Source organism: Monopterus albus, unplaced genomic scaffold (assembly GCF_001952655.1).
Source record: "Monopterus albus unplaced genomic scaffold, M_albus_1.0 scaffold13.1, whole genome shotgun sequence".
Taxonomy (NCBI): domain Eukaryota; kingdom Metazoa; phylum Chordata; class Actinopteri; order Synbranchiformes; family Synbranchidae; genus Monopterus; species Monopterus albus.
In genome coordinates, this window is record NW_018127893.1 from 292,910 (window position 1) to 320,157 (window position 27,248).

The 27,248-nt window shown below is 42.4% G+C and overlaps 1 protein-coding gene and 1 long non-coding RNA gene across 7 annotated transcripts in view; both read right to left on the reverse strand.

The window, feature by feature from the left end:
• Window positions 1-5,024: 5,024 nt before the first annotated feature.
• On the reverse strand, window positions 5,025-16,324 carry LOC109955238 (uncharacterized). The gene is made up of 4 exons (XR_002274235.1): window positions 15,164-16,324; window positions 10,357-10,703; window positions 7,994-8,137; window positions 5,025-5,704 (listed from the first exon to the last, which is right to left on the reverse strand). It is a non-coding gene; the product is annotated as an uncharacterized LOC109955238 (long non-coding RNA).
• A 6,346-nt stretch (window positions 16,325-22,670) lies between these two features.
• The window catches only part of esrrb (estrogen-related receptor beta), a 46,258-nt gene continuing 41,680 nt past the window's right edge, over window positions 22,671-27,248 (reverse strand). For all 6 annotated transcript variants that reach the window (XM_020591029.1, XM_020591028.1, XM_020591026.1 and 3 more), the window contains 2 exons: window positions 26,009-26,278; window positions 22,671-23,085 (listed from right to left, as the gene is read on the reverse strand). In XM_020591029.1, the coding sequence (XP_020446685.1) occupies window positions 22,841-23,085; window positions 26,009-26,278 (515 nt within the window). In that variant the 3' untranslated portion in view covers window positions 22,671-22,840. The remainder of the gene's footprint in view (window positions 23,086-26,008; window positions 26,279-27,248) is intronic.

Sequence of the window (27,248 nt, forward strand, 5' to 3'; positions counted from 1 at the left end):
TGTGACTTACAGGCATCGACTACAATACCACAGAACTGAAAAGAAGCAATTCCAAAAGCGCTTGAAGGCTGGAAAAAGATATTTTACACACTGTAATCCAGTACCATGCACTCAAGTACAGAGAGCAAAGGAATATCTAATAAAGTCTTAAAAGATTCATTTGGTTTTTTTCAGCACCTTAGTATTTCTGCCAAGTGGCCCTCTATCATTGATTCCTGTAGCCATTGCGATCAGATATGTGAATGACCTCTCATTAAGTCAAATGCAGCAGATTAATCAGGGCCAGTGGGTCCTGTTCAGGAGCCGGCTGGAAGGGAGAGAGACATAATGGCTGGGGTATGAAATGAGACCGAGGGGAAGAGAAAAACAAAATGAAAAAAGAGAGAAATGGATCATCTTTTGGAGGCAGCAAAAGGTGAGAGGAGAGCCGTGAGTGGGCGATGGATGCAGCTTCAACATTTACTGATTTACTCCATTGATTTTGTTTAAAATGATTGCCTGGGCATACAGGGTATTATCGGGAACATATTACCTCTTAGCATTTATTCATTTCACCAAAAGACACTTTGTTTGTAGCCTCAAAAACAGTACAAATAATGCTAATGCACTTCATGTAAGAATTTTGTAAAAGCGCCGGTGTAACAAAGAGAGAATTGTTTGACATTTGAGAAAATAAGTGAATGAAAGGAAGCGTTTAAATCAAATCCTGATACCTTCAAAATCTGCATATAGAGTATAAAATGTTTAAAGCAATATGCAAAATGGCATTTTTGCATTTATAGGTTCTATTACTAATGTTCATTCAGCATTTAAGATTTAAATACATGATTTTAGTCAGACATAAAGTCAATGAAGACACTGTTGATTTATTTTGCAGTTGATCCTCCCACTCTAGAGAATAGTAATACATTCTTGATGTTTGGAATATACATAATTTCAAGAGGCTAAATAACTATAACTGGATCAACAAAAACTAAAGAGGCAGCTGACAGTTCAAGTACAGTTACATCCTATGGTCTAAAGCTACCAAAAACAAACAAACCTGCTACACAACTACTAGATGTTTTACAATGTGAACTATCTATTTGCATGCTGACTACTGATATTCCCTTCTCTCTTATGTCTGTCTGGTCACCTGAGATTGCCGCCATCCATCTGTGCAGATACTGATAGGTGAAAAAGGTTAAGACCCAGGGAGCCTTCTACTTTCTTGTGCATGGCAAATTAACATAGAAGCGGTGGGAGGGAGGAGCCTGATTTCACTAGCCAGTGCCAATCAATTCTGATTGGGTGTCCTTCCTCTGTTGTGACTGCTGCTGGGGGATGGGGTGGAACAGTGTGTGGGGTAGGATGACTGGGGTTTTTGAAGGGTTTCTACAATGATGGTTTGTGGGGAAAGTGATGTTCAGGCTTTTAGCACAACTCCCCCTACTTAGCATCATTGTTTAGCAAAATGCTATTCCTGATTTAATTAACACTTCAATTAGATGTGATTGCATAAATACTCTGCTAATAACAACAGAAACCCGCTTGTAAACCATGCAACATTTGAAGGAGTTTTTCTCATTATAGCAATGACAGCAATCTTGTTACACAAATGATAATTAGGTGTCATTAGTACATACAAACTGGGTTAATTAGGGAGCGGGAGCACAAACACTTGAGATGGACTGATCAGAGTTCTAGTATGACATTGTTAAGAGCAAATGCAGCTAAGGGTAGGGCTACAGAATTATCACTCATATCAGCTATAGAGCTGGACCAAAAACAAAATATGAATACACAGAGAACCATCCATTATGGAATGTATTTTATCATACTCTCAGGCTCCCCCTTATCGTGCCAAGTTTTTTCTTCTTTATTCATGGAATATTCCTGTGGTAATCTGCAGTTGCTCAGAGCATCCCCCCGCTGCTACAGCAAGATGGTAGACTCACACCTGAACTTTGATACTCTTTAGAATAATTGCATATCAGCATACAGCATCACTGTGGTGCACACCAAACAAGCTCTTATGCATGGCAAAACCCCCACTGTTTGCATAAGCCCATTTATTATGAGTGATAGTGCTGCCTTCACTGACATTTCGTAAACTGGAAGCGCCTAATCTTGTTTGGGCTTGATACTTATTAAAATAGCATAGTCAGACAGCCGATGTCCAAAGTAGCACTGGCCATATCCTGATAGGCGTTGTGTTTTTGGTTACAAATATAAATACATTTGTCTTGTGGTGGGCTGGCTGGCTAAGTGCATTTGTGCCCAGTGTTCTGTCTAAGATGAGAGGATCCTTGTGGCTGCCTGCCTCAGACACATGATTTCTAATCTAAATGTAGCAAACAATAAGACATGGCAGAATATGAAAAAGTTCAAAATGGCTGGCCAGAGAGTGCCTCTATAATCCACCACAGCTGGGTCAAACAGCAGGCCAGAAGAAATGTTGTCAACATCATATGGAGAAGATCAGACGTTGCTTCTGTGGAATAAAGGCAGGTGGAGCGGGACCCATGATTGTGATATGAGGGTCAGCAGCAGCTGAAGACAGGTGGGGGTAGTGTTGCCAAAATAATTGAATTCAGCAATGGCTGACAGATATCTGAATGTGACTTTGTGCAGCTCAGATCCTTTATCCCTTCTCACTATGAGTATTGACAGCTAAAAACAACAGCCATTATCTGTTAATTACATTAACATTTTATCAGTGGTGGGTTGTTAGGGTGCATGTCCCGCAGCTGGAGGATAGCTGTCAGTCTGCAGTACAAGCATGGAGGGGGTGGAGAGGGGGCTGAAGGAACAGACCCCAGAGAGGAAGCCCTGCAGGAAAAAGGGCCTTCACTCCGAGCTACCAAGCTGCCCCCACACCTCTGCCCCTTCCAGTCCTAACAGGGAGGCTGCTGACAGGGGCTCAGCACCAGCTCCTCAGTTGTCTAGTCCACAAAAGGCAGGCCAAGATAACCGCTGACACCTGCCAAGCTATCCAGTCTCAGGGCCAGAGACTCAGATTCAAACAAACTACTCAGGACAATGGACTTGAGACACATGCAGGTGTGTGATCAATGTCATGCTGCAACTCTCAGTGAGAGCTAAAGGTGGAGCTGTTGGCTCTGCAGCCTTCTGTTCCAGCTTTAATTGTACTGGACTCCTTTTGTGTTTATCAATGGACACTGCTCTCTGACTCTGTTGGCCCTGCAGCTCTTTTCTCATTACACCTTTCATATGTTTTATTTATGCTGTCTGTAGAGTGGCCAGCTCTGCCTGGGCACTGGCAAGGCTGGCAGTGCCAGAGGACAATAAAGAGTGGGCGCCAGCTAGCGCTACAGGACTTGGCAGTAGACTCACTGTGATAGCCTTAGTCAGGAAGTGTAGGGGTAGTTTCGGCTTTGCCCTGCAGGTCCTTGGGGTGAGCCACAGACCTCAATTGCATTACCCTTTGGCTAGTGAGGTTCCAGCCGTGGGGACAGCCCTGCTCCACCATGCTCCAGGCTCTGTTTATTGATTGGAAGCGGACTTATAACTTAATATTTCACCTGCTTATTCCTCCACTGAGCCTGCTTTCTGTCAGAGAGGCGATAGCAGGATCAATGGGAAACTTGTCTGAGCAGGGGAAGGTCCCAGCAGGGGTTGGCTGCTGATTGACGGAAGCCCAGCATCCAGCTGGCAGCGGGACAGCTCATGGTCAATGAGAAAAGCCACGTCACTCTGGCTACACTGGGTCTTCTCGCGATTAACAACATTATTTTGCTGCTACAAGGGATGGTGCTGCAGTGTCCAGTCACTGAGGGGTTAACGACCAGCAGCTGGGCTGAATACACACAAACACATATACCATACACCAAACCATACACAAAAATGCTAAGAACCATTGCTGACAAAGAGAGAGTAAGAAAGAAAGAGATATCAAGTGTAGTAATCAAAATGAAAAATGGGTCTCCGGCTACTTTAAACAAGAGCTAATTTATCACCAGAAAGTACGGATAAGTAGCTGAGTTGTTGCTGTTCAGTAAGTACCCGTTCTGCACCAAATTATTCCACCCCTGCCTGCGTGCAACCATAAATCATACACTTCCACATATCTTTTCCTATTAGCAGCCGTGCTAGGCATGGGCGCGTACTCAGCTACCAAACACAGACTAATAGGCTACAACTTTTAATTTTGAGAATGCAACTCCCCCTTCAATGCTCCCCTCCTCCAATCCCTCATACTCTAGTCATCCCCCAGACCCACAGCCCACAGCACAATATTCACATTATCACATACAAGAGCATTACACAATCATGTTTATCACCATGCCAACCATTCATGAACCCAATTGTAAATGCTGTCCTCCCTCCTGCTCCTCGCTTTGTGTAGTGTGACTTGGGGGCTTCATGTTACAGACAGGAACACAGCCCACCTCTATAGATAGAGCCGATTTAGCTCTGGACATACTGTAGTGGAAAATTCTGCTAGTACTGGGCATCCCATGTGTAGACCCACTGATAGAGAAGACTGATAGAGCTAGAACAAACCAAACGGTGATGAGAAGGAAGAAACCAGAATAGATGTAAGACATCACAGTTTCAATGCTAAGAAAAGGACCCACAGGACATTCCTCCTTCCAAGAAAGAGTCCAACATATGAACCCCCTGAAAAGCAGTGAACTGGCATTTTGATAACACTTTAAATTCCAGCTTATTCCACTTTATTTCCAAAAGAATTTCCCAAGATGTTTTCTGGAACAAACCATGTAATTAGGCACCAATTACAGGTAAAAACAGAAACTGATCTGTTGATACACTTCTAAATACAAAGCTAGCAGAAGCTTGAAGGTTTTATTCAGAGGACAAAAAATGAGCTACACATAAAAAGTGTGAAATTTGTCTACAAAAAAAAAAAAAACCCACACAACTTAACATTAATGAAGAACAATATTTTAAATAATAAATAAATAGTAAACATTAACTGGGGTTCAACAATCTGAGTAATTTATTTAATGGAAACTAACTAACTAAAAAGTCTTAGAACTCTATCTCTTATTTTGCTGTAATTAGAACCAAATTGCATAATTCTCTCAAGAAAACTTTAAAGAAATAACGAACCAGTAAAGACTATACTTTGGTTTTAATCTGGACTAAGCAAATGAGAAACAGCATGTTAATGAGTGAGCTTCACAGGTGCATATAACATGCAGACAGAACCAAGCTCACTCTTTTCCCCTGTTTCCAGTCTTTGTGCCAAATTAAGCTTCTGCAATCTGCACATTTGACAAATACATGTGAGAGTGGCATTGATCTTCTCATACTCTCTGCCAGCAAATAAATGCACATGCTGTATTTTTCAAAATGTTGAACTATTCCTCTAAATCAACTGGAGACAACTAGATGTGCTTACGTTTTTAATAAAAACAACCCCTCTCAAACCCCTCTCCTCAATGGAATAACAACAAAGGCACAACAAAAGCCAGAACAATAAATTCATCACACATACATGTGAGTTAGACTGGGAAGTCCCAGGAAAGACAGCTGCTCTAGCCCCAGTCAAATGCTAAGGGGACATTATATGTGATGGATGGAGTCTTTGACTTCCAGAAGAAGTGGCATGATGGCCTGGCGTCTCTCTGAAGTGCTCCGCTCACATTGTGACCAAATCCTGTTATGTCCCTGTTTCATTGTGGTGACAGCATGAGGAATGCTTGGTTTTGTTCTCCCCACTGTTGCTATCCATCATCTGTGGAAAAAAAGAAAGAGAGCGCAGTAGCACCTTCCACTTCCAGCAGACATGCACACTCCTCTCTCTTTCTCTCTGTTGAGGCATCCTGTCTTTGCCAGTGCACACTCATGTGTTGTTAAATTATCCCTCCTGTTTTTCACATAACCCACACTCCATTCCAGTGGAGCTCTCTTTACAGGGCATGTGAAAGGACAGAAGAGGAGGTATGCGCTCCAGCTCTATTCAAAAACACTTAGCTCGTAAACACAACCCCCACCTTCCCCAATCAATCTGCTACTTAAATGCGGATGTAATTTGAGCTCAGTCAATGTGCTTGGTGTTGAAAGCATCCTGCCTGGTTTTCCTATAACCTGGAAAAAAGAAAAACACTAATGTCCAAGCATCTAATTAAAGCTTGAGTCTCACTTGATCACATTCTGGAGCGGTCAGTGGGTGGGAGGTGTAATAGTGTAATTATCCCCCCCCCCAAAAGTGGTTAAAGCTAATATTTAATTAGAAAATAAACAGAAAATGGCGGCCTTGGTATCCAATCATGATCAATGAAGCAGAGCAAGGACCTATATCGTAATGGGTGGGGGGGACTCCCAGCTTATATTGCCACATAAAAGAATCATAATTAGTCAGACTTAATTAGCAGAACATTACAGAATTACTACGCTGCACAGCAATGCCTTTCATGCTTGTGTGAAGAGAAAGCAAGGAGACAACTAATCAATGACACTATCATTCCACTGATATGGATAGTGTTTATATACTGCAAACCTACCAGTACTTTGACTGTAACACAATCCAGTGCTTCACTTCACAATAGCATTGTTCTTTTTCATTCATTACTTTCCATTACAATTAGATTTAAAGGCTGGTGCTTGGCAATACCCAAGTTGAGTGCTGTCAGTAAGGATAAAACATAATAACTTGTATGTGGTTATTTACTGAGGAATATCCCACCTCGGGTAAAGTGTACAGACATGCTGTAATTCTGTTGTCTAATAAGCATCCAGTACCTGGCTCTGCATGTGAGTGTGTATCAGTGAGTGTGACTCAAACTCAAGTGCTGAGATCTTATCTCATAAAGAGGCTTATAAATGTACAACTATCTCATGTCACATAAAGGAACCCACTGATTTATTTCTATTGATCAACTGCCGGGGGGGCCACGACAGCCTTGTAACGGAAATCAACACTCACAGCCAAGGCAGTCAGGCTGCACTGAAACATATGCACACAAGTCGTTTGCCGGACTATACGGATTAAAATGGAAATTATGCATGATTTATCACGCTTCATTTGAAAGGAAGTCCATGAAAAGAATCACGGCATACACTGCAGAAAGACCAGTGGACAGGTGGACATACAGAAACACATGAATATTGCAGAAGGGAAACTGCAGCACTCCATCCCCAACTTTGGCAAGATTTTAATTTTAAACAAGTGGAGTAAACTGACACGCAAGTTTTCTAAGTGTTTATGTGACATCACAGCTGACCAGTGCTGGACAATGACCCTCAACCTGTCTCTGTATGGTGCCCCAGAGGTGTCATAAAAGCTGGGCAGGGAGCTTTGCTCGGGATGACAGAGTGCCAGGCGCTCTCCCACCAGGACCTAATTTCCCCCTGTGAAAATGGATAGCACGTCCATAGCGTAGCTTAGTTTAAAATGCAAAATGTGGACATTATCTGGCATGGAGATTCAGCAGCATCCATCACACTATGCTAATGCAGCCCAGTGGTTAAGATATTCTAATGTAAGCCACCCTGGAGATGTAGAGGAATTAACACAAACAGAACGGGGCGGCGGGAACACAGAGGGGTCAGGAGATAGGACAGGGAAGCTACTCCTGAGACAGGCGATGCCACACACACACACACACACACACACACACACACACACACACACACACACACACACACACACACACACACACACACCAATGTTTGGTGCATGTGCACATGCAGACATGCTCATACACATTTGCATGTGTGCATTTGCAGGCACACATGCTAAAAAGACACCACTTAAATCAAGCTTCATGTGAAAATTTGCACAGTGCTGTCCCATAATAAGATCATGTCATGATTGATAAACTGATATCAACTGCAGGAATATTCTAATAGATATACCTTGGTGTTGTTTAAAGCAGATATCAATCAATTTTCAAATGAACACCCTACTTCTAATCCCTATTAGGCATACCAGCATTGTCTGACAGCACCACTACTTGCTCCCATATTAGCTCATTCTCCAGTCAGACTTTTTCTCCCTGGCTGAAATGATTTTTCTATTTACCTTACAGTTGCAGGAGCAGTGAGCCTGTTTTCCCTGTCCTCCAGGCTGTTTGCAGGTCTGTGCAGAGTCCCAGCAGAGTTCTTTCTCCTCAGCTTAGCAGTGCTCATGAAAGCCCTGTCCAGTCCCCTGCTCTGCCTGCCAGAGCTGTAAGGAAAGGCATTATTATCATTATATTAATGTGACATTAATTGCTTTTACTTTTTCACTCCATTAAGTGTGCTCTATCTCTTTGGGAGCCTGGCCAGATGGTTTATCACTTCCCATGCTGTTGGTAGCACCATTAATGGGCTAAGACACTGGGCTATAAAATAATTGCACCGCAGTGTTGGAAATGTTCATCGCGCTAATTGAAAAGTAATTGCGGAGGTATAGTGCAACTGTCACGCCATAAAAGCCTGTCATAGGAGAGGAGGAGGGCCTTCTAGTAAAAGGCTATTGTTTGCAGTCATACAGTACAGCAAGTGGTCAAAGCAATGGGGGAACAGACTTTATGCTAAATGTTAACAGGGGCAATGATCCATTCAAAACATGATTCTTTTATTATTCACCACCCCACATATTGACGTAATAAATATATCACAAGCACTCCCTTTTATAATGTAGCGATTTACATAATCTTAGTGTTTTGTTATGTCTGTAAATCCAGCCTACATATTGTAAAATTAACACTGTGAGCAGGAGTGTATGAGTCAATTAAAGGTGTAAAATGACAATACAAGTCCTACACTGCAGTGTAAGTATACAGTGCAGGCAGGTGTCTTCTGAAATAGAAAGGCATGTGATCAAAGCAGGTATATCATAAAAGAGATGTCACTGAGTAACCTGTAAACTCTGCTGATCGCAGTAAAGGCTACAGCCATACATGCCTGCAGAAAGTGGGATGAGGAAGCAGACAAAAGCAAGCAATACAGTACATTCTCACTTTTGTTTGCCCTGTGCTTTCTCCTGAATAATCTAACATTCCCTAGTGTGTGTGCACATGCATACAGTGACTGGCTTTGTACATGTGTACTGTATGTGCATCTTCACAGGATACCGCCTCAGATGAAAACATTTAGTGCATCCCTGATTTTACTCTGTGCTACATATCTTGTTGAGACATAAATCAAAATTACCATTTCAATAACCACAGTGCCACCAGTAATGACATATGATTTACTTCTAATGAACTTTGGATATTACATTGCAGAACTAAGAGCAGTAAATCGTTAAAGTGTTAATTTAACATTATAAAATGCCATTAAGCCGGCAATTAATCAGCTTGAAAAATAAAAACCAAAGATTTTACTGCTCCCAAACCTATAGATTTCTAATTTCTTCACAATACTGAGTGCTGGGAATAAATTCCCCCTGCAAGTTTTTAATGGGAGGAGGATTCTAAGAACTTTAATCTTGGCACAACTTGCATTGCAATAAATGTTTGAAGTGAGAAATATTTAAAACAATATGGGACAAACATGTTCAAAAGTAGTTTTCTGAAACACATGACTTTGAGATGTGGATGCAATAAAGTGAGGGTCCATAGTTTGTGTCTGTCAGAAGGGCCAGTGGTGTTCGTATAAGCCATCATTACTAAAACAAAGCAGCCACTTGATGCTTATCAGCCCTTCATCGACTCCTCTTCTGGCCCCTGTCGCCCAGCCAATCCAGAGTATTGACACCCATTGACTGAGACTTGAGGAAGAGCAGGATGGTGAACACAGATCAGGGTCAGGGCAGGGGACTGGGATGTTTGTTTGTGTTCATTTTAGATGCCCATATTCCCCGACATGAATCCAATAGTGTTGCAATGCCTATGCTCCAAAACAGTGACATGAGTTGTAAAAAGGCCTGAAATTGGAGTGAGTGATTCCAGCAGTTTTGATGTCACATTTATTGCTTCCTTTTAGTTTCTTTTTGATTCTTTGTACTTGCAAAATGATCATGTACACTGTAGTATCAACTGCAAACTGGGTGTGTGGGCCGTTGTGAGGAAGGAATATATTTCCTGTAGGTCAAGCAACCAGCATGAACTGTGAGCTACCTCAACCCTACAGTTTCTCCTCCCTTCATCATTTTCTCCACCTTCCCAAGGATTTGAAGCATAGTCGCACCCTCTCCAAATTCCCCCCTCAAGGGCTTCGGGGGGCAGCTTCTGTATGTCAAACTAAAGTGAAAAGTGTTCCTACAGTATTTGTTCTTTATGTCTCCATTTGCCATCCTCATTAGGCCCATTCATGAGCATTTAGAGCTCCCCCCTGCACATCCACACACCACCTGGGTCAGCTCAGTGCACCTTTCCCAGTCAAATAACTATCATTACAATCCTATGTGTGCAGGTGTGTGTAAAAGAGAGACAGACAGAAAGCAAGAGAGGCAGTCACCTGCAGTATATAGATGATCATACTAATGTAATATTGATTGGTCTCAGTCACCATGGCATCAGGACAATAGTCCAGTCCTGCTGGCTGCTGGTCAGTCTCCCAGCAGCCTCGTCTGTCTTTCTCTCCTCCCCCACCTGGCTGGCTGGATGATCCATTCTGCAGCAGATTTAAAAGCATCGCCCTCTTTGTCTTTGCATATACCAACTAGCGTGTAGGACAACAGTGTCAGAGGACAAAATCTAAATGTAGTCATAAACTTGGCAGATCCACACAGTCGTAAATCTCTGATGCATCGTCTTTGCCTCTGTTTCTCTCTCTCTCTGTTGATGCCCGCTGGCCTGTCAAGCCTCAAAGGAAGAGAAAACAAGAATGGGGCAGTCATCAGGGAGGAAGAAGAGTGTGAAAATACAGTGAGGTGAAGCGAGTACAAATGTTGAGCTCAGAGAAACCAGTCCCCTCTGAGTCCATGAGACAAAATCATTACATTCAGCTCAGGATTCATTCTCACAGTAGACTGCTTTTTTTACACACACATGGAGAAACTTCTGAATATCTGATACAAAACACAATGGTGACAATGTCATTTGGATTCCAAATATCTGAAGCTGTGTCTTCATTTGTTTTGGCTTGGGCAGCTGTGCCGCACCATCCGTCAGAAACAAGGGATTTTCAGCAGAAAACACACAGCAGAAGAGAAATGTGGCTGATGAGAAGAAAGTCAGAAGCAAGCAGCTGATTTTCTTGATGTCTCCACTGCCTGAAAACAAAGAGCGCAGGACTCCATTTTCGATTCAAGTGAGTGATTTGCATAGAAAAGTTCATAACTACGGGACATAAGGATATGGTCATAAAAGAGGGCAATAAAAATTTTAACTATGACAGAATATTAAAAGTGGCAGTAAATTGAAGGCAGGCTGCAGAATGACCCTTTGTAGAGTGACTTCCTTGGTTGGGACTAATAATCTCAGCATGTGAGAGGGGCAGTCACTGTACACAGAGAATAAAACATCTCCTGCCGACCCCTGACAGATATGGTTGTCTCTCACACTTTCATCCTGCTGGATAGTTAAGATTTAAGATAATGACACAACGACTTTCACATTGATGCCGACATTGAATCTTTTTAAGATGCCTCCTGCTACCGAGCCGGGACGGCCTGTCAGCCACTGGCAGTGAAAGAGTTGAATGTCTTGCGCATACTCGTTTCCTGATGTCAGGAAGAAATTGTTCGTAACATCGGCCCCTCACACTTGTCTCAACTCATTTATTTCAGCCAAGGTCTGCAGATATAAATAAAAGGAAATGTTACTGGGGCATTTAAACTCGGCACCAGCCTTGAGACCGGTAATGTAACCACATATCATCAAAAGTGCTGAATCTCCTTTTGTCACCACACATGACATGCAATTCCTCCAAACATATTCAGGTTTGTTGTCATTCATACAAATAAATAATCACAGGGAACCAGGACAGCCCTTTGAAGCTGACCTCTACAGTACAGACTGATCCTGTGACTAGTAAAATCAGATCTCTGAATTTATTTACCTCTCATGAGTGTTTTCTTTAACACAGTGGAGGAACAAGCACCTTCTCATTTGGGGGGATTTCATCAAGAATGCAGTTCAACAGGTGGTCTATAGATGGAGCTCTTCTCATTAGAATATACATAACATTGCACCACAAGGCTGTCCTAGGATAACTGTGAGCTGTCCTTCATTCTTCAACAGCAACAGAGCTGAGCTGCAGTATGGGCTCTACCTTAACATGCTCTCTCTAAGCAGGCTGCTAGAAAACAAACATGCTGCCTCACTGAGGGTAGAGAGACAGAAGTTTTTGACTTATACAAATATAGTAATAGTTTCTCTGCCTTACTTAACACACTGGACCCCTTGTGAGTGAGTGTCAAACCACAAACCACTGGGTCCCTGGAGCAGTATGACTTAATTGAGCTATCTTGGGAAATCTAATTACAATAATGCACAGAGGGTTGTGTAATATTCCCTCTGCTTCTGCTCTAACACCTATCCCTCACACACATGCATTCTAATGCATGTGCCTTCACACACACACAAACACACAAAAATGGGAGGGAGGGTGAGAGGAGGCACACAGACAAGGATGTGTTAGGAGGTTGTGGATAAGCAACTGCAACAACCATAAATAATTTCACAGGAGGTGTTTTAATCACAATTCATGGGCCAGTAAACCTTTACATGGCAGTCAGTCAGATCTGCTGGACAGTGAGGACAAACCAATGACAGTGTTACATGATCAAAGAGCGAGGCACGTGTACAGGCACAAAATTAAGTTGCATCTTTGTTTTAGCAAATTATTACTGTATCAGAATTTGTATAATGAAAAACAATTTAGCTGAAGGTGGACAGGTGACACAGGAGAGCAACATCTGAACAAAAGCACACTTAATTTGCTCATTTAATGTTACACTGTGCAGCTCGGCAATAATCATATCACTGTACAGGGTTGTTGTGCAGATAGCAATTCAAACGTGGCCATATGCAGTGTATGTCAGTGTTGCTGAGACCAGGAGAGAAAACTGAAAAACATACACACACATTAGGTTACTGAGATTTCTAATTTTCTGACCCGACCATGCTCACTGGCAGTATAAATTCCTCCTAAAACGCCTGTCAATACATGAGGTTTTTACTGCAAAAAGACAATGAAAAGAATCTCATCCACGTCCTTTGAAGGCGCTGATGATTGTCAGGCATCGACTCAGAGTGACAAAAAGTGGCACTTGGTGGATACATTTTCCACTTGCACAAGTGACATTAAATGCTGTGATTAATGACCTAATAAGGGAATAAATTTGTAAGATTGTGTCAAGTAAAATTTAGTTTTGTTGTGTGGTGCAAAAACAGAATGAGCTGAAATGCAGGTGTGATTTGTATAATTCCTTATAAAGTCAATATGTGTGTATGTGTGTGTGTGTGTGTGAGGTCTGTTTGTGATGGAGTGCAAGGTCAGAGGGACACAGGGGAGGGGGGTGGGGTGGTGAGCTAGGAGGGGGATGCTACTGTGCCCAAGGCCATACAGACGGACACCATATTGAAATTAGCAAATGGACTGCATAGTGTCGCTTGCTGCCCCATTTGCAGCCCCTTCTTCTCAGGGTGATATACAGATGCACCCAGTGAAGGGACATCAGCGTTTTAAAGGGGCAGCAGGGTGCGGTACGGGGGTGTAGCTAACCTCCCCCCCAATCCTAAAATGAAATGGGTCCTCTCTTATTTATTTACAGCATGTTTTGCACTCATCCCATAACACTGTAAATTACCTGCATGGTCAAGGATCCTTTCTCAGGCAAGGATAGAGGAGAGAAAGGGACATAAAACATGAGATCTATATGATATTTAATTCAGGAATCACATATGATCTGTCAATTTCCATATATCACACTTTAGGGGTCATATTTTAAATACAAAATCACATTTATGAATATAAATGTGTGATTTACGAGTGGTAATATGTCCTGTATGATGTACAGTATGTCTATAGGCCCCAGAGAGAGTGTCTTGCCAATATTTATGAGATTTCCACAGTATATCTCATAAGAGGATAAGGGATGGATGATTTCCTAGCTGGGGTCTTAGGTGGTTGATCACATATCTGTTTCTGAATACAGTCTCATCATGTTATTGACTGTTTCACTCCCATCCATATTTATCTCCTTCTCAATTGCAAATGACATGAAAATGGAAGTAAGGATGATCACAGTGGAAAACCAAAAAAACCTCATTAAATGTATTGTTATAAAACATGAAGATTTATTTGATACAAGAAAACTTGATACTTGGTTGAACTTAATTACACAGCAAAGCAGTCAGTAGTGGAGACAGCAGTCTCCCTCTCTCCCTCTTTCTCTCTGTGCCTCTGCAGAGAGAATTCCATCAGAGGGAACTCTCTCAGGACCAGACCTGGTCTCCAGCTGAAAAAAGGCAGGGGCCTCCTCCATTATGGCAAAGAAGTACATTTGCTTTAAGGCCAGTGGAGAGTTCTAACCTTTGCTTGACATCCCTAAAAGGTCAGTCCCATCTGTGGCTTCCCTCTAGAGTTGAGCCTGACCGTTTCCTCCCCGCACCTCCCACAATCCATAGTACAAATGACAAATAACACACGACAAAATTAGGATTTTTGCTTAAATAATTTCTCACTAATTATTGAATCTTTGTCACAATATTTAGCAACTTAATACATGTATAATTAATTAGGATCAATTGATATATTTGTTGGGAAAAATCATAAATGTCCAAAATTAAATTATTCATTTAAAATATAAGAAATTCTAATATTTGATTTCACGTTTAAAAATTACCACCCCCCCCCCAAGAAAAAAAGCCTAGCAAATGTGAACGTGTACACTCAGATGAAGCAAATGTCTTCAATAATGTGTTAAAAGCCTGTGAAATGAGTATAAGTACCATTCTGGGTGAGTTTTTCCCCATTTGATGGGCGTATACATGCTTGTCTCTGTTTCTTATCGCTCTTCATTATTTCCAAACCAGTGGTTAAATTGGAAATGCCCATAAGATCTTGTGAATATATGGCAGAGGCCATAAAACAGTAAGGAGAAGAGCCCCACATCCCACAACAGTGTTTTCCATTGGTGGAAGGAGATACATTCAGCAGATAGTTGGAAATATTTCTACTCTCCCCACAGCTTCATATCAGTGAGTAACACAGATAAAGATACAGTTGGGCAAATAAATCTCAAATGAAGGAGCAAAACCCTTCACGTGCAGTTATCTTGTGTGCATGCAGTGTGTGTATACATTTTATTACCTACCTGTGCTTGTGTTCCTACGATGTTCGAGTGTTAGAGAACCCAGGTGCACAGATTTTTGCTAAAAGCAGTATTTCCTCTGCAGCACTGCAATGTCACGGGCATCCTGTGTGGTGGCACTCCTCTCTGTATCCTTTAGGACCTGTTCTCTGGGGATTTTGTGGGTTATCAGCTGAAATCATGAAGCTTGCTCATGCAACTCCTTTTCAAGGAACCACAATTTGGTAAACAAACATAAATGTCACTTATAAAATACAAGGCCTGATATAATATTTTATCTCTTTTCTAGTTTCAGGCTTTTCTCTGACACCTACAACAGATTGATATCAGATGAAAGTGGAGATTCAAACTGTACTTATGCTGAGAGTCTCACCCTTCACTGTACACTATGATTGCATAAGGGTTTGATGAAACCCACCTGAGTGATCTGACAAACTGGGACAAAGGTCTGCTGATGGCCATTAGGTTTTTTTTAGGACAGCAGCTCAGCCATGCATTAAGTGGTGAGGAGAGCAGGCATGTAACCTGATAAATGCACTTAAAACAGTGAAGATGGACAATGAGAGTGTGAAATCTCAGATGGCAGGGTCAGTGTGTCTGCTAGGCACTTTGACAGCCTATTGATCAGGCAAAGCGAGGCTTGGGCAGGGTCAGAGGTGCTGGGATCCATGGCTCAGACACTGTTAGTGGTACAGGTACAGGACACAGGTAACCAGGACCTACTGTATTAAGATATAGATCTGCTCTTGAGCCAGTTAAACTGTCCTTTCGTTGATGCTCAGACATGTTGTTGACTGCTGGCACTCAGAGTTTCTGCTGTGGAGATGGGTGAATTTTCTTCCCCAGTATAATACACAACAACAATAAAACAATCTGTTTGTTGTTTGAAATTGATGTGATGTAAGGTTTCTGTCTGGAACATTGATAGCCCACGGTTGTGAAAATGCCCAGTTCCTGTTATTCAATAGTAATAGGCATGTCGGCCGGTGCCTCCAATTTCACAAATGGAGCAATAAATACACATAACAGAATCAGTGGAACAGTAAGAATGCCCATAAAGGATGGTTGAGCCTCAGAAACAAGGAGACCACAGCAAGCTGAAGAGAAAAGGAGTGGGGTTGAAAGAAAATTTGACAAAGGAAGAGATAAAAAAGTGTGTGCATGTGTGTGTGTGTGTGTGTGTGTGTGTGTGTGTGTGTGTGAAAGAGAAACAGAACGAGAGAGAGAATGAGATGGTGGCCCACTCTTCATTTCTGTGCCACAAGCTCTCCTGGGCATTTGCGTGCTCCGTTTTCAGCCTAAGTGTAATTTGAGCCCCGGGTTGATACAAAGTGTATGCAGCAGCTCTGTTCAAACCCAATCACTCACCCTGACGTGTAATCCTTTTCCTCACCATCATCAACGTTGCTTTGGGAATAATGAAACACACTTAAGCAATACACAGCAGTCATACAGCTGCGAGCGGAGATGCATCTTGATGAGATGCCTCGTAACTCTAATGAAAGGTGTTTTGACCTGTCAGTGGAGGTAAATGATTGCCTTGCTACTGTATCTGTGAGAAACGTATTGATGGCGATATCTGGTCCAAATGGATGATTTGCATGAGAAATGAGGAGCACATTTCTTTTTAAAAATACAAGATGTGGCAACCGCGCTCTACATTTTATTTGCGTGGGCCTCAACATCTTTTTCTTTTCCTCAAGTCATCCTTTCTCTTGTCTTGTGACGCCACTGTTTTCATGTAGAGGATTACTACAATTAATTGGTTAGCAAGACATTATTTCAAAAAAAGGAAATTGGCTCTTATAATTACACAGAGAAGGGAATATGTTAACTCCCTGGAATATCAGCTTCCTGAAATAATGGAGCTACAGCCTCTCACTTCCCCCACCTCCATTAGCGTTAGTGTGTCTGTCTGCCTGTTTCCTGTGACGGATCCATTTTCAACAGCCCCTGGCCCAGCAGTGGCTGTGGCTGGTGACTGAATGGTTGGGTGGCCTGTGTGAATCTCTGATCGGCTTGCCTCATTACTACCACGCATCTGCTTTTTGTTCTGTCCCGTCAATGAACTAACAGACAGTATGTGACTGGTCATACTGGAATGCATAAACACACTAAGAGGGGGTTACTTGCTAGGGCTTTTTCACACATTTTAGAGTTATTAGGCTGTGTTTACATTAGCAGCATGGCTCTATGGCAACATCAGTCTCTTGGTTGGTCAGTGGCTATACCTTTTTGGGGATTTTGCTTAAGAACTGGTGAGATGTGAAATAGTGCTCATAAAGTTCCTTCTCAGGGTGCCACAGTTTGGCCAGAAACATTCTGAGGTTACTTTCTCTTTCACTAGCAGGGACCTGCCCTCACTCCTTACAAATGGAACTATAAGGATAGAGAAAGCTTGTGAACTTCATGATTTTGGGGAAGGCTAAAGAGGTCCATGCCCCTCTGGGGCACTGGCTGAACCCAAAAAATCTTAGGTAAGTTCAGAGACTGGAGGTTTAATTAAAACTAATTTCTAATAGAATACCAATTAACAATAAGAAAAGCCCAACAAAGTCTCCTTGAACAAACACTTGTCAACAGTGAGAATGTGAAACCCCCCAACAGACACCAGCCCTTGGTGGGAAGCCTTCTGCCTCGACCAGTTGGGGTGAGTGAATAGAGAAGATAAGCTTGAAGATATGTGAGAGACATGAATCAGAGAACCGTTTCACGGCCAACAGGCCCACAAAACCGGAGATGGAGCCGCCAGGAAGGGTGGGTGGGGAGAGGTTTGATGCCGGAGTAGGTGGCCGCAGGTAACCCGGTACCCGTGGCTGACAGGATAGGGGGCAGCCCGGAAGCAAAAGAAGAAATAAAGGAGGAAATGAACGGGGGAGAGAACAGGCCAGGAATACGGGACGACTGGGGAAAAGAAGAGGAAACAGAAAATCTTGCCAAGGAGAAGACGGCAGCCGCACCAGTACAGGAGGGGCGACCCCCAACAGCAGGAAACTGGCGGCCTCAAGCAGCTTGTATGGCTGGGGTGCGGGCGTGAGCGAGCGGTCCCGGCCAGAGGACACCCTCGGCGCCTATCCTCCAGGGCGGAGAGCCATCGGTCAGAATGCCATTGGAAGCGACCAGGTGGAAAGGACCGTAATACAGTGAAGAGAGAGTAAATCGGTGGTGAGTAGGGACACGCACGCTCTGGCAATAAAGGTTATGCGGAACGCCAAGTGACCAAACCAGAAAACGGGTCAGCGCACTTCCGCTTTTCTGCAGAACGCGGGTGACACAACAGTAGTAACGCGAAACACGTCCTTTGAGCTTGTTTTATTTGATTAGTTCATAGATATAAAAAACACAAATACCAGAAGCGGGATAATCCAAACAGTGATTTCTGCTACGTTCCCCAATGCGCGATGTCATGTAATTAAGAGGACGACAACAGTATGTAGTAGACACTTCGTCTCCACGGATGTAATTCAAGGTGGACGACAGCGTTTGAAAGAAGGAGCCGTTCCAGTGTTGTTTGCCTGGAATGACTACTCTCTGCCTGCAAGTAGACCAAGACTGTGGGAGAGAACGCAACGGCCGGAGGAAATTGAGGAGGAACAGATGGACGTCGGATTTCTGCTTCAGTGTCATGACTATGCTAGACCAGAACCATCAGCCTTGGACGTGCCATGTGAAAAATTAGAAGCCCAGCAGTTTGCGAATTTAGCATTTCCATCACACAAGCTTAGTTACAATTAGCTTTCCGGTAGTGTATTACATTATTTTGGTGTACCAGACAAATGCTCGGTGTAAATATCGATAACATTAGCTAGTTAGCTTACGAACTAGCTTAGCTACATCTCCATTTGTAAGATAACAGATACATAACTCTACCTTCGTAGTCGTGAATGTATGAAGAAGCATATAGCTTATTCGGCGGACATCCGTGATCTTCATCTTTGGTAGTTCTTGGAGACATCTTGAGTAAAACAGTGCCATATTTCATACTAGTTGCAAACCGGAAACGGATGATTCTGTTTTGCAGTATACAGAAGTAAGTTGCGCATAACCCATATTCAAACGAAAAGCGAAAACGGAAGTAAGGAGTTCTTTTTCCTTTTTTTCCTTTTTTTCCTTCTTCTTCTTCTTCTTCTTCTTCCTCTTCTTCTTCTTCTTCTGGTGTTTAGTGGCGGGGTGTCAGTTACCGTCACCTGCTGGGCTGGAGTGTGGAACGCTAATAGAGCCGTAGGAATACATCAGTAAGGAGGTTTGAGTGCGATAAAGAGCGTTAAAACCGAAGAGGCGTAGTCTGGTTCCGTTCCCGAACTTAATATAATTACAATATCTCCACATAGTAAAATGTTTTCCAGTAACTGAATCCTAAAGATTTGGGGATCCCCTGATTTGTTTTCTAGTCCTCTCAGCTTTTTGCTTATACTGTATATTTCATCATCTGATGGACTAGCACAAAATTGTGTAATTAACTGAAATTCATGGTGTTTAATTTGTCTAGCTCTATAGTTTATGGCAAAATACGTACAAAACTGACATTTCCATTAGCCTCAGGTGTAATTTGTATTTAGTCCTAATAAGCAAATATTGACATGGTTGAAGACATAATTCCTGAAAAGATGTTACCTTAAAGATTACCGTCTTGTACTGGTTGCAAATGATTCATAAAACTTTTCATCTTAGTTTAACTTTACAACAGATTTTTAGTCAGAACACAAAAGAATCACAGAGTTCAGGGAGTATTTAATTCATCGATCCTTTACGTTTTTGAAAATCAAAACATACTGTAAAAGTTACACAGATATTGGTGATTCAGTGATCAGAGATATCAATGTACACCATTGCCAAATGATCTTTTTCACACCATAAATACTCCAGGCACAGAAGCAGGAAATCTGTCACCTGCCCCTGTCTGCAATTTACCATCAAGGGACCAACTCTGACACATCAATCTTCATAAAAACACATACCTGCTTAGTAACCAAAATAGGGGTCACACCCACTGATGGCCAAGTCACGTGGTCAATGTGAAGCATGCTTTACCTTTTCTAACAGATGTGTGAAGAATGAAAGGGAAGAGAAGATCAGTAACTACTATTACAAATATTTTGGCAGAAGCACTGGGGGAGATAAATAGTTTTGATAAAAACATAAGTGGCTCAGGTATGTCACACACACATGAGGATGACAAAGAGCAGAAAGTGTTGAATCTGAGAAATATTGACAATATGATGATGATGAGGTAGTAGTCAGCAGGGCGCTGCATACTTTATTTTCAGTGGTATTCAGCAACCTACTGTATTGACGCTGATATATTTACACACTTATACACAGCTTGTAATATAAGACATGTTCTCTTTTACTTAACACAGTGCCATACTGTGAGAAAAGAAGGAAGAAGAGAGGGCTTCCATTGTTATGATTCTTATGGCTGATCACCCTGGGCCACTACAAAATTCTAGTTGCAAAGATTTTCTGCAAAAGTTTTAATTTATATTGCACTTTTATTGAAACAAGCACATCTTTTTGTCATGTATCAAATCAAATATAGATGTTCTTCTGATATACAGGATACATTTTATTTGATTAGAGGGATTTAGAATATGTTGCTTAACAGTGTACAAATTCTCCCAAATCTAAGTAAAAGCATGCTTGTAGCATGGTTTCAGTCAGAATTGGTCCCGGTTGTACTGCACAACAGCAAAATAACTTAGGTTATATTGTTACCCTCTGCAGTGGAACTTGTGAACTGGACAGCGGCTAGAAGGGGTTAGAAAGTCATCCTCCACCATATGTGGCCAATCAGGCTGTTTTTAAAAAAGGCATGCCAGCTACTGGATCTGTGCTGATATCGCAAGCATGGTAGCAACTCTACCCTACTGCAATGTCAGGGATTCCTCTGATCACAGTATCATATTGTTGTGACAGTGCCACAATTTATCACATCACAGAAAATCCTTCAGTAGTATGAGCATTCACCTCCAATACATTCTCTCTCATGTGGAGACAAGCGATACAGCTCAACTGGACTGGACTACAGCACTACTTACACCCAGGGTAATGGACATGAAGCTAAACACAGGGAGATTACAAGATCTCTTTCCCCTACCAGATATCACACCTTGTACTGACACACTGTTGGGTTTCTGTGACCCTTTGGAGCATGCTTACACTTTGTTTCTTGCATAGCTATTCACATGTGCATGCTTAGGCATCCAAAGCTCTCCTGACAGGTGCCCGCCTGCCTCCTTCCAGTGAGAAGGTTGATCCTCTGCACCGGCCATTGTGTCATTATGAGGTCAAGAAGAAGTGTTGTCTGCTGTACTCCTGGAGGAAGGCTGTGCAGACAACAACCTCCTGCCGGGTTAAAAATAAACCCAGTGTGAAGTGCACCCCACTCCAGCTCAGCACCTGCCATTTACCTCTGTTTGGCTGAAGCTCTATAAATGCAAGCACAGCTATTAAAAGACAGGAGGTGTCTAAAATGATGAGAGCAGATGCTGGGCACCTTGCTCCCCATGTGTGGGATGACTGTCACAGGCTTAAAGGGTCCCAAAATAGAACGGTTGACATATGGGCCACTGATTGTTTGAACATGGACTCTTCTGGACTTCTGCCACTCAGAATAAATCCTTTGATACTGCCATATAAAACCTACTGATCATCTTTCACACAGCCCAAATCAGATCATCTGATATTTGCATATCAAGAGGCAATTTTCACCGGCTTAAACAATAACCAAATCTGGGGATCAACAGGCTGCACAACCAACAAAAACCACCACAGGAGAGGAGAAACACACGTGTGCAACAGTGGTGCAGTGATGTGTCACCTGGTGGGGCTGAGATACGCACAAGCATTGTCTTTTAGCAACAGCAGCATTGACAAGCACATGAGGAGGTTAAGCCCAACTTCCCCATGGTTCCCTTTATTGCTGGGTTACTACAGAATGAGACGACTGACTACTATACCTGCCTACTGTATGCTAATTGGTTAAACATGGGACCAGCAAGTCTTCCAGTCTGAGACAGAGCCACAAAGATCACACAGGTTTACTGCTCTGGAGAGGTATATCCAAGGACGTTTAAACCGATAAGAGTTCACATTTAGGTAACAATTTTTGTTCTTTTTTTTTCCAGGAGGGGAACAAGAGAAAATGGCCACCAACTTCACCAGACTTTGAACTGTACATTCAGTCTTCCAATAATAAATATATACATGTCCTGGTTGAGTCCAGGCAAAAACACAACTGTGAGACAAGAGAGTTTGTTTATGGTTGTTGACAACTCTGCTGTCAACAGAACAAAGCTTTTTGAAAAAAGGAACTGATTTTTTAAAATCAAGAACTAGCAACTACTTATTCTGAAGATGCTGTGGAGCAGAGGGCTCCTTCATATATAACATGACCACTGACAGCAAAATACAACAAAATCATTACTGTACATAGTATTTCTTATATATTTTAAATTAATCTGCATCATTTTTATATTTATACTAATAACCAAGATTTGCATTTGTTTTTTTGATAATGTCCCAGGGTCCCAGGAGGAGGAGGAGGGAGAGAGGTCAGCCTCTGTCCTGTCCAGCACAGTCAGTGGGGTCTCCTTCTCCTGAATACCCTCCGCCTTGGTTCAGGTCACTGTCTGTATCACTAATGCAGCCCTCCGTTGTTGCCAATCAGCCACTCTCTGATCAGACCTTGGCCTCCAGCATCTCCAGGAAGAGTTTGTGCATGGGCACCTTGCCCTGCACCTTGATGCTGTAAAAGTGCTGCACGGCTTTAGTGGCCGTCTGCCGCAGCAGGGGCAGGGTCATGAGCAGCTTGCCCGCCCGCCGTGGGTCCTCCTGGTGCTGGCTGGTCTCGTAGTCCTGTAGGGCCTCGTGGAGAGCGTCCTGAAGCTTCTGCACCGCCTCCATATCCTCAATGTGCATGGAGTCTGGCAGGACGAGAACACAGAAGGGAGCATGAAGACTGATAGATTTTCAAATTTGAAAGAAAAGTAACTTGTAAGAAATGTAGCTTGCACTTTGAGACACTGGTAATATAACAGGAGTGATGGGAAATGGATGTTTCTAAAACAAAATTAAATCTCATGATTGATCTTTACTGCTCTGTCAGTAGCAGTAAGGTAGGAACACATTATCAGCATAACTCATACCCTGACAAGATAAAGAATAGATCATAAAAACAGAAAAAACAACATCTGCTTTCCTCTATTTATTTATATATTTTTTCTTTAGTGGCGTGGGCGGGATATTCATGTGGCCCTTGACCAGCGAGACTGAAAATCAATGTTATCCTCTAGTAACAATGGCACAAATAGCACCCAATCTCTGCTGAGTGAGTACACATTAAACACCTCTCTGTTCCTAAGGACAGATTGTTTCTGAAAAAAAAAGAAACAAAGAAGGAAAAGAAGAGGCTGTATTGGAGAACTGGACACCTTAAACAAGTGTGACATGAATACAACACTTCCTTTAATTTCATTTAATGAATTCTTGTCCTTCAGTAATGTTTCTGACCATCAGAGTAAATGGGTTTATTTGACTGCTGTTATGCCAATATGGGAGTGAAAGCTCACAAATTAAAATTTTCCTGTGATTTTTTTGGTATTATTTTATTTTTTTCTGGAAAGTGAACAACAAAAACTGTAAGTCTCGCAGCTTCAGCCAGCACAATTGTTGTGCTGCCGTTTTTTACTGATGCTACTGAACATCATGTTACAGCACTTCCCTGTCATTCTCACCTTTCTCTGCCTCTGTTTCTATCTCCCGGCCGCTCTCAGGGACAGTCCGGGGTTGCGTTTTCTCTCACTGGTTAACCAGTGTCTGACACTCTGGAGGCGGCGTGTCATTGGCTGCCTGACTCGTCTCACCTTGCCGGTGCATATTTTACCACACGGGACAATAAAAGGCAAAACAGATTTCAGACTTCGCCCCAAATTCATTGACTGGAACAACTGTATTCCCAAGTCCTTGAGACATTTCTCACCCTGACGGTTTTCAAATCCACAGTGGTGAAATGAAGTAGGTCGTTTTGTAAAGTGAATGTGGGAGGGAGGTGAGAGGAGGATGGAAGAACAAAAGGCAAGCAAAAAAATTTTTTTTTTTTTTGTTGAGGATGAGGTGTGACATAATTATGTCTTTTGTGTCTTATGTTCTTTTCATAGAGGCTGGATTCACAACCTAACAAATCGCATTATCAAACCAATATTTTGTTTTCACCTTCTCAAACACACACACCTTAGTAATAAACCTGATTTGAGGTGCACTGTGATTAAATGTTTTGCAATGAGGGGGGAAAATGAGGAGAAAATAAAGAGATAGAGACATCTCAACAGATAGGAAGGGAAAGCGGGCAGCAGACAGCGAGCGCACCGCTTGCAGTCCTTGGAGGAGGGGTAGACTTTAAAAAAACAACTTTGAAGAAACAATTTCCTTGCAATCCATCAGTGAGCCCACGTCGATCCGATTGATAAACTGCTAATTACAAAATCAATCGCTATGAATTTTCACAGCTGTCAGGCAGAGGGGCTCCCGGGAGAGTGATCTCCCAGAGACCTTGTTCTCACGTTCCGGACACCCTGTTCCTCCTCCTCTTCGTCCTCTTCTCTCCACGACCCCCGTGCCTCCTCTCCCCCTCACCCCACCTCCTTACTCAAGCTCTGTTGTCTGAAAGCAAAGCCCCACCATCAGCATTTTCATTTTTCAGCCCCATACAAAACAAGTGAAAATGGCCTGGTGACCCAGGCGTGCATTGATCAGAGCGGGACAGGTCCTGCCTCCTCAAAAGGAGCCTGTCAATAGCAGCGTGCCGTCTTCACATTGGAACAAACGAGGCCTATCACTCCCTGATACACATTCCATTCGGCTTAACACATTTTATTGACAGCCCCTGTGCTCCTAATGAAATGCTAAATTTATCTCCCGTGGCTGCTGTGCCCTGCAGCTACTGTTATGGAGATAGAGAAATAGAGGGAGGGTAGAGAGAGCGCAGGAGAAATACCACAACATGGAAGGTGTTCAATTAAAAAAGCTCACTCCTCCATCTCTCTTTCCATACACTGCCCTTATCTTCTCTCCATCTTTCTGTCGCACACTCCAAACTAAAGGTTACATTGAGAAACTAAGAAATGTCATTTCTGAAACTCTGTTAGACAATACCTCACACTTTCTGGATGTTACACTATCTCGCGCGCATTCCTCAGAGGTCCAGTCAAGAAAAAGTGAAATATTCTGAGAAATACACCTGCAGAATGTCACTAACATTTTCATCTACAGTAGTGACTTTTAGTGGAAAATGCTTAAATCTTTTTGCCTCCTCTTGGTTGGCTTGAAGTCAAAAGTGCATTTTGGGACTTAATTTATTGTAAAAAAAAAAAAATCTACAGAATATTTTAAATTTTCAAACAATTTTATGTTATATTAACCTAATACTCTACTTTACAACATTTATCAGAAAATATAGTGCAGCTATGTAGATGTTTTTAAGATATACAAAATAAAATGATGGAATAAAATCAAGTTTAATATCTGGCAAAAAAAAATTGGCATATGTATTCCAAACAACTGAGAGGTCTGTGCCTCTGAACTAGAGGATTATTTAGAATCAAATATTTTTCAAATAACTGATTTACATTTCAATATCATTAGCACAACTTTTATGTTGCTATTACAAAATACTACGCTGTTTAAAATACTTCATTTACAGTAATTTAAATATTTTGACTTTTCCACTTGACTCAATCTTTTCAGCAAAAATTATTTTTTAAAATCTAATGCTTATATGCAGTCTTATTTAAAATGCACATGAAATTTGATGAATCATAAACTGTGATCGCCTGTGTCAGTGTCAGCCACCTGAGTTGGCAAGAGCGATGGCCTTGAGGGTGACAAACTCCTCCTTCTCCACTTTGAGCTTCTTGTATTTGCGGACCAGCTGCAGGATGGAGACGTAGAGGTCGAGCAGGCCCGTCAGCCGCGAGTGCTCCTCGTCCATGATGTAGTCCTCGGCGTACACCAGCTCGTCCTCGTACGGCAGCGAGCGGAAGACAATGCTGAGGATGAGGATCTCCATCCAGGCGCTCTGCAGTAGACTCATCTGGTCTCCCAGAGAGAGAGTAGAAAACCCTGGAAGGACAGAGAGGACAGGAAGGATCATTGGATTGTACTGAATAGTTGTGCCTCCTCCATGATTTAACAAAAATGTTCTTATATGCACTGAAGCTATTTTAGAGAAAATAAAAGGAAGCCAAACAGCACTTTGAATTGATCAGTAAGCCAAACATGACTTGTCGAGCCTCGGTAGCTCTGAATAAATGCCAAGGCATCATGTTAGCGAGTGGTATTTAATTTTAAATGCACAGTGGAAGGTCCTCTTTGAAGCTGGTGTCACAGCACTTGAGTGGGCTTTACTGTAAGTGGGGACAGTAAATCGGTGCAAAGGTCCATGACACACAAAGCCATATGGTTATCCCTTGTATCCTGTCACACTTGTGTTGATGTGAGGGGGATTAGACCCGAGATACATTCTTATTGGAGGGGTTGAGGACATGACATGCACTGAGAGATGGTACTGCAGGAGGTGATGAGGAGATGTACACACACAGGCACACAGGGACATCCATACACAAAAATGTGTTAGCCAGGAAAACAAACAGACACATGTGCACATGAGGATCGGGACACTTATGCACATCAGTACACTTGAATGTACACACACCCACAGAGCACTGGGGCCACATGCTTCAAGCTGGGCCTACTCAACTGATGAGTTGGAATTGGCTCGGGCATCATTTCTACTCGAACACCTTTACATATGCTCGGAATAGAGCATTAAAGAAAACAAACTGCTAGATCCCCCAAAGATGAGCTGTGAGAAATTCAAATAAATTAAATTGGGTAAAGGCAAAAGGAAAGGGAGAGAGTGAGGAGCCATCTCATCCCTCTTACTTTTCTACTACCTTTCAGCTGTCAATAAACTGCATTAACCAACCCCCACTCTCTTCTTCCATCTCCCGTCCCCTTGCACAATGTGCCTGCAGGGGGCCAATTCTGACAGCATATTAGGCTCTTCAGCTCCACCCATGATTAATATTAT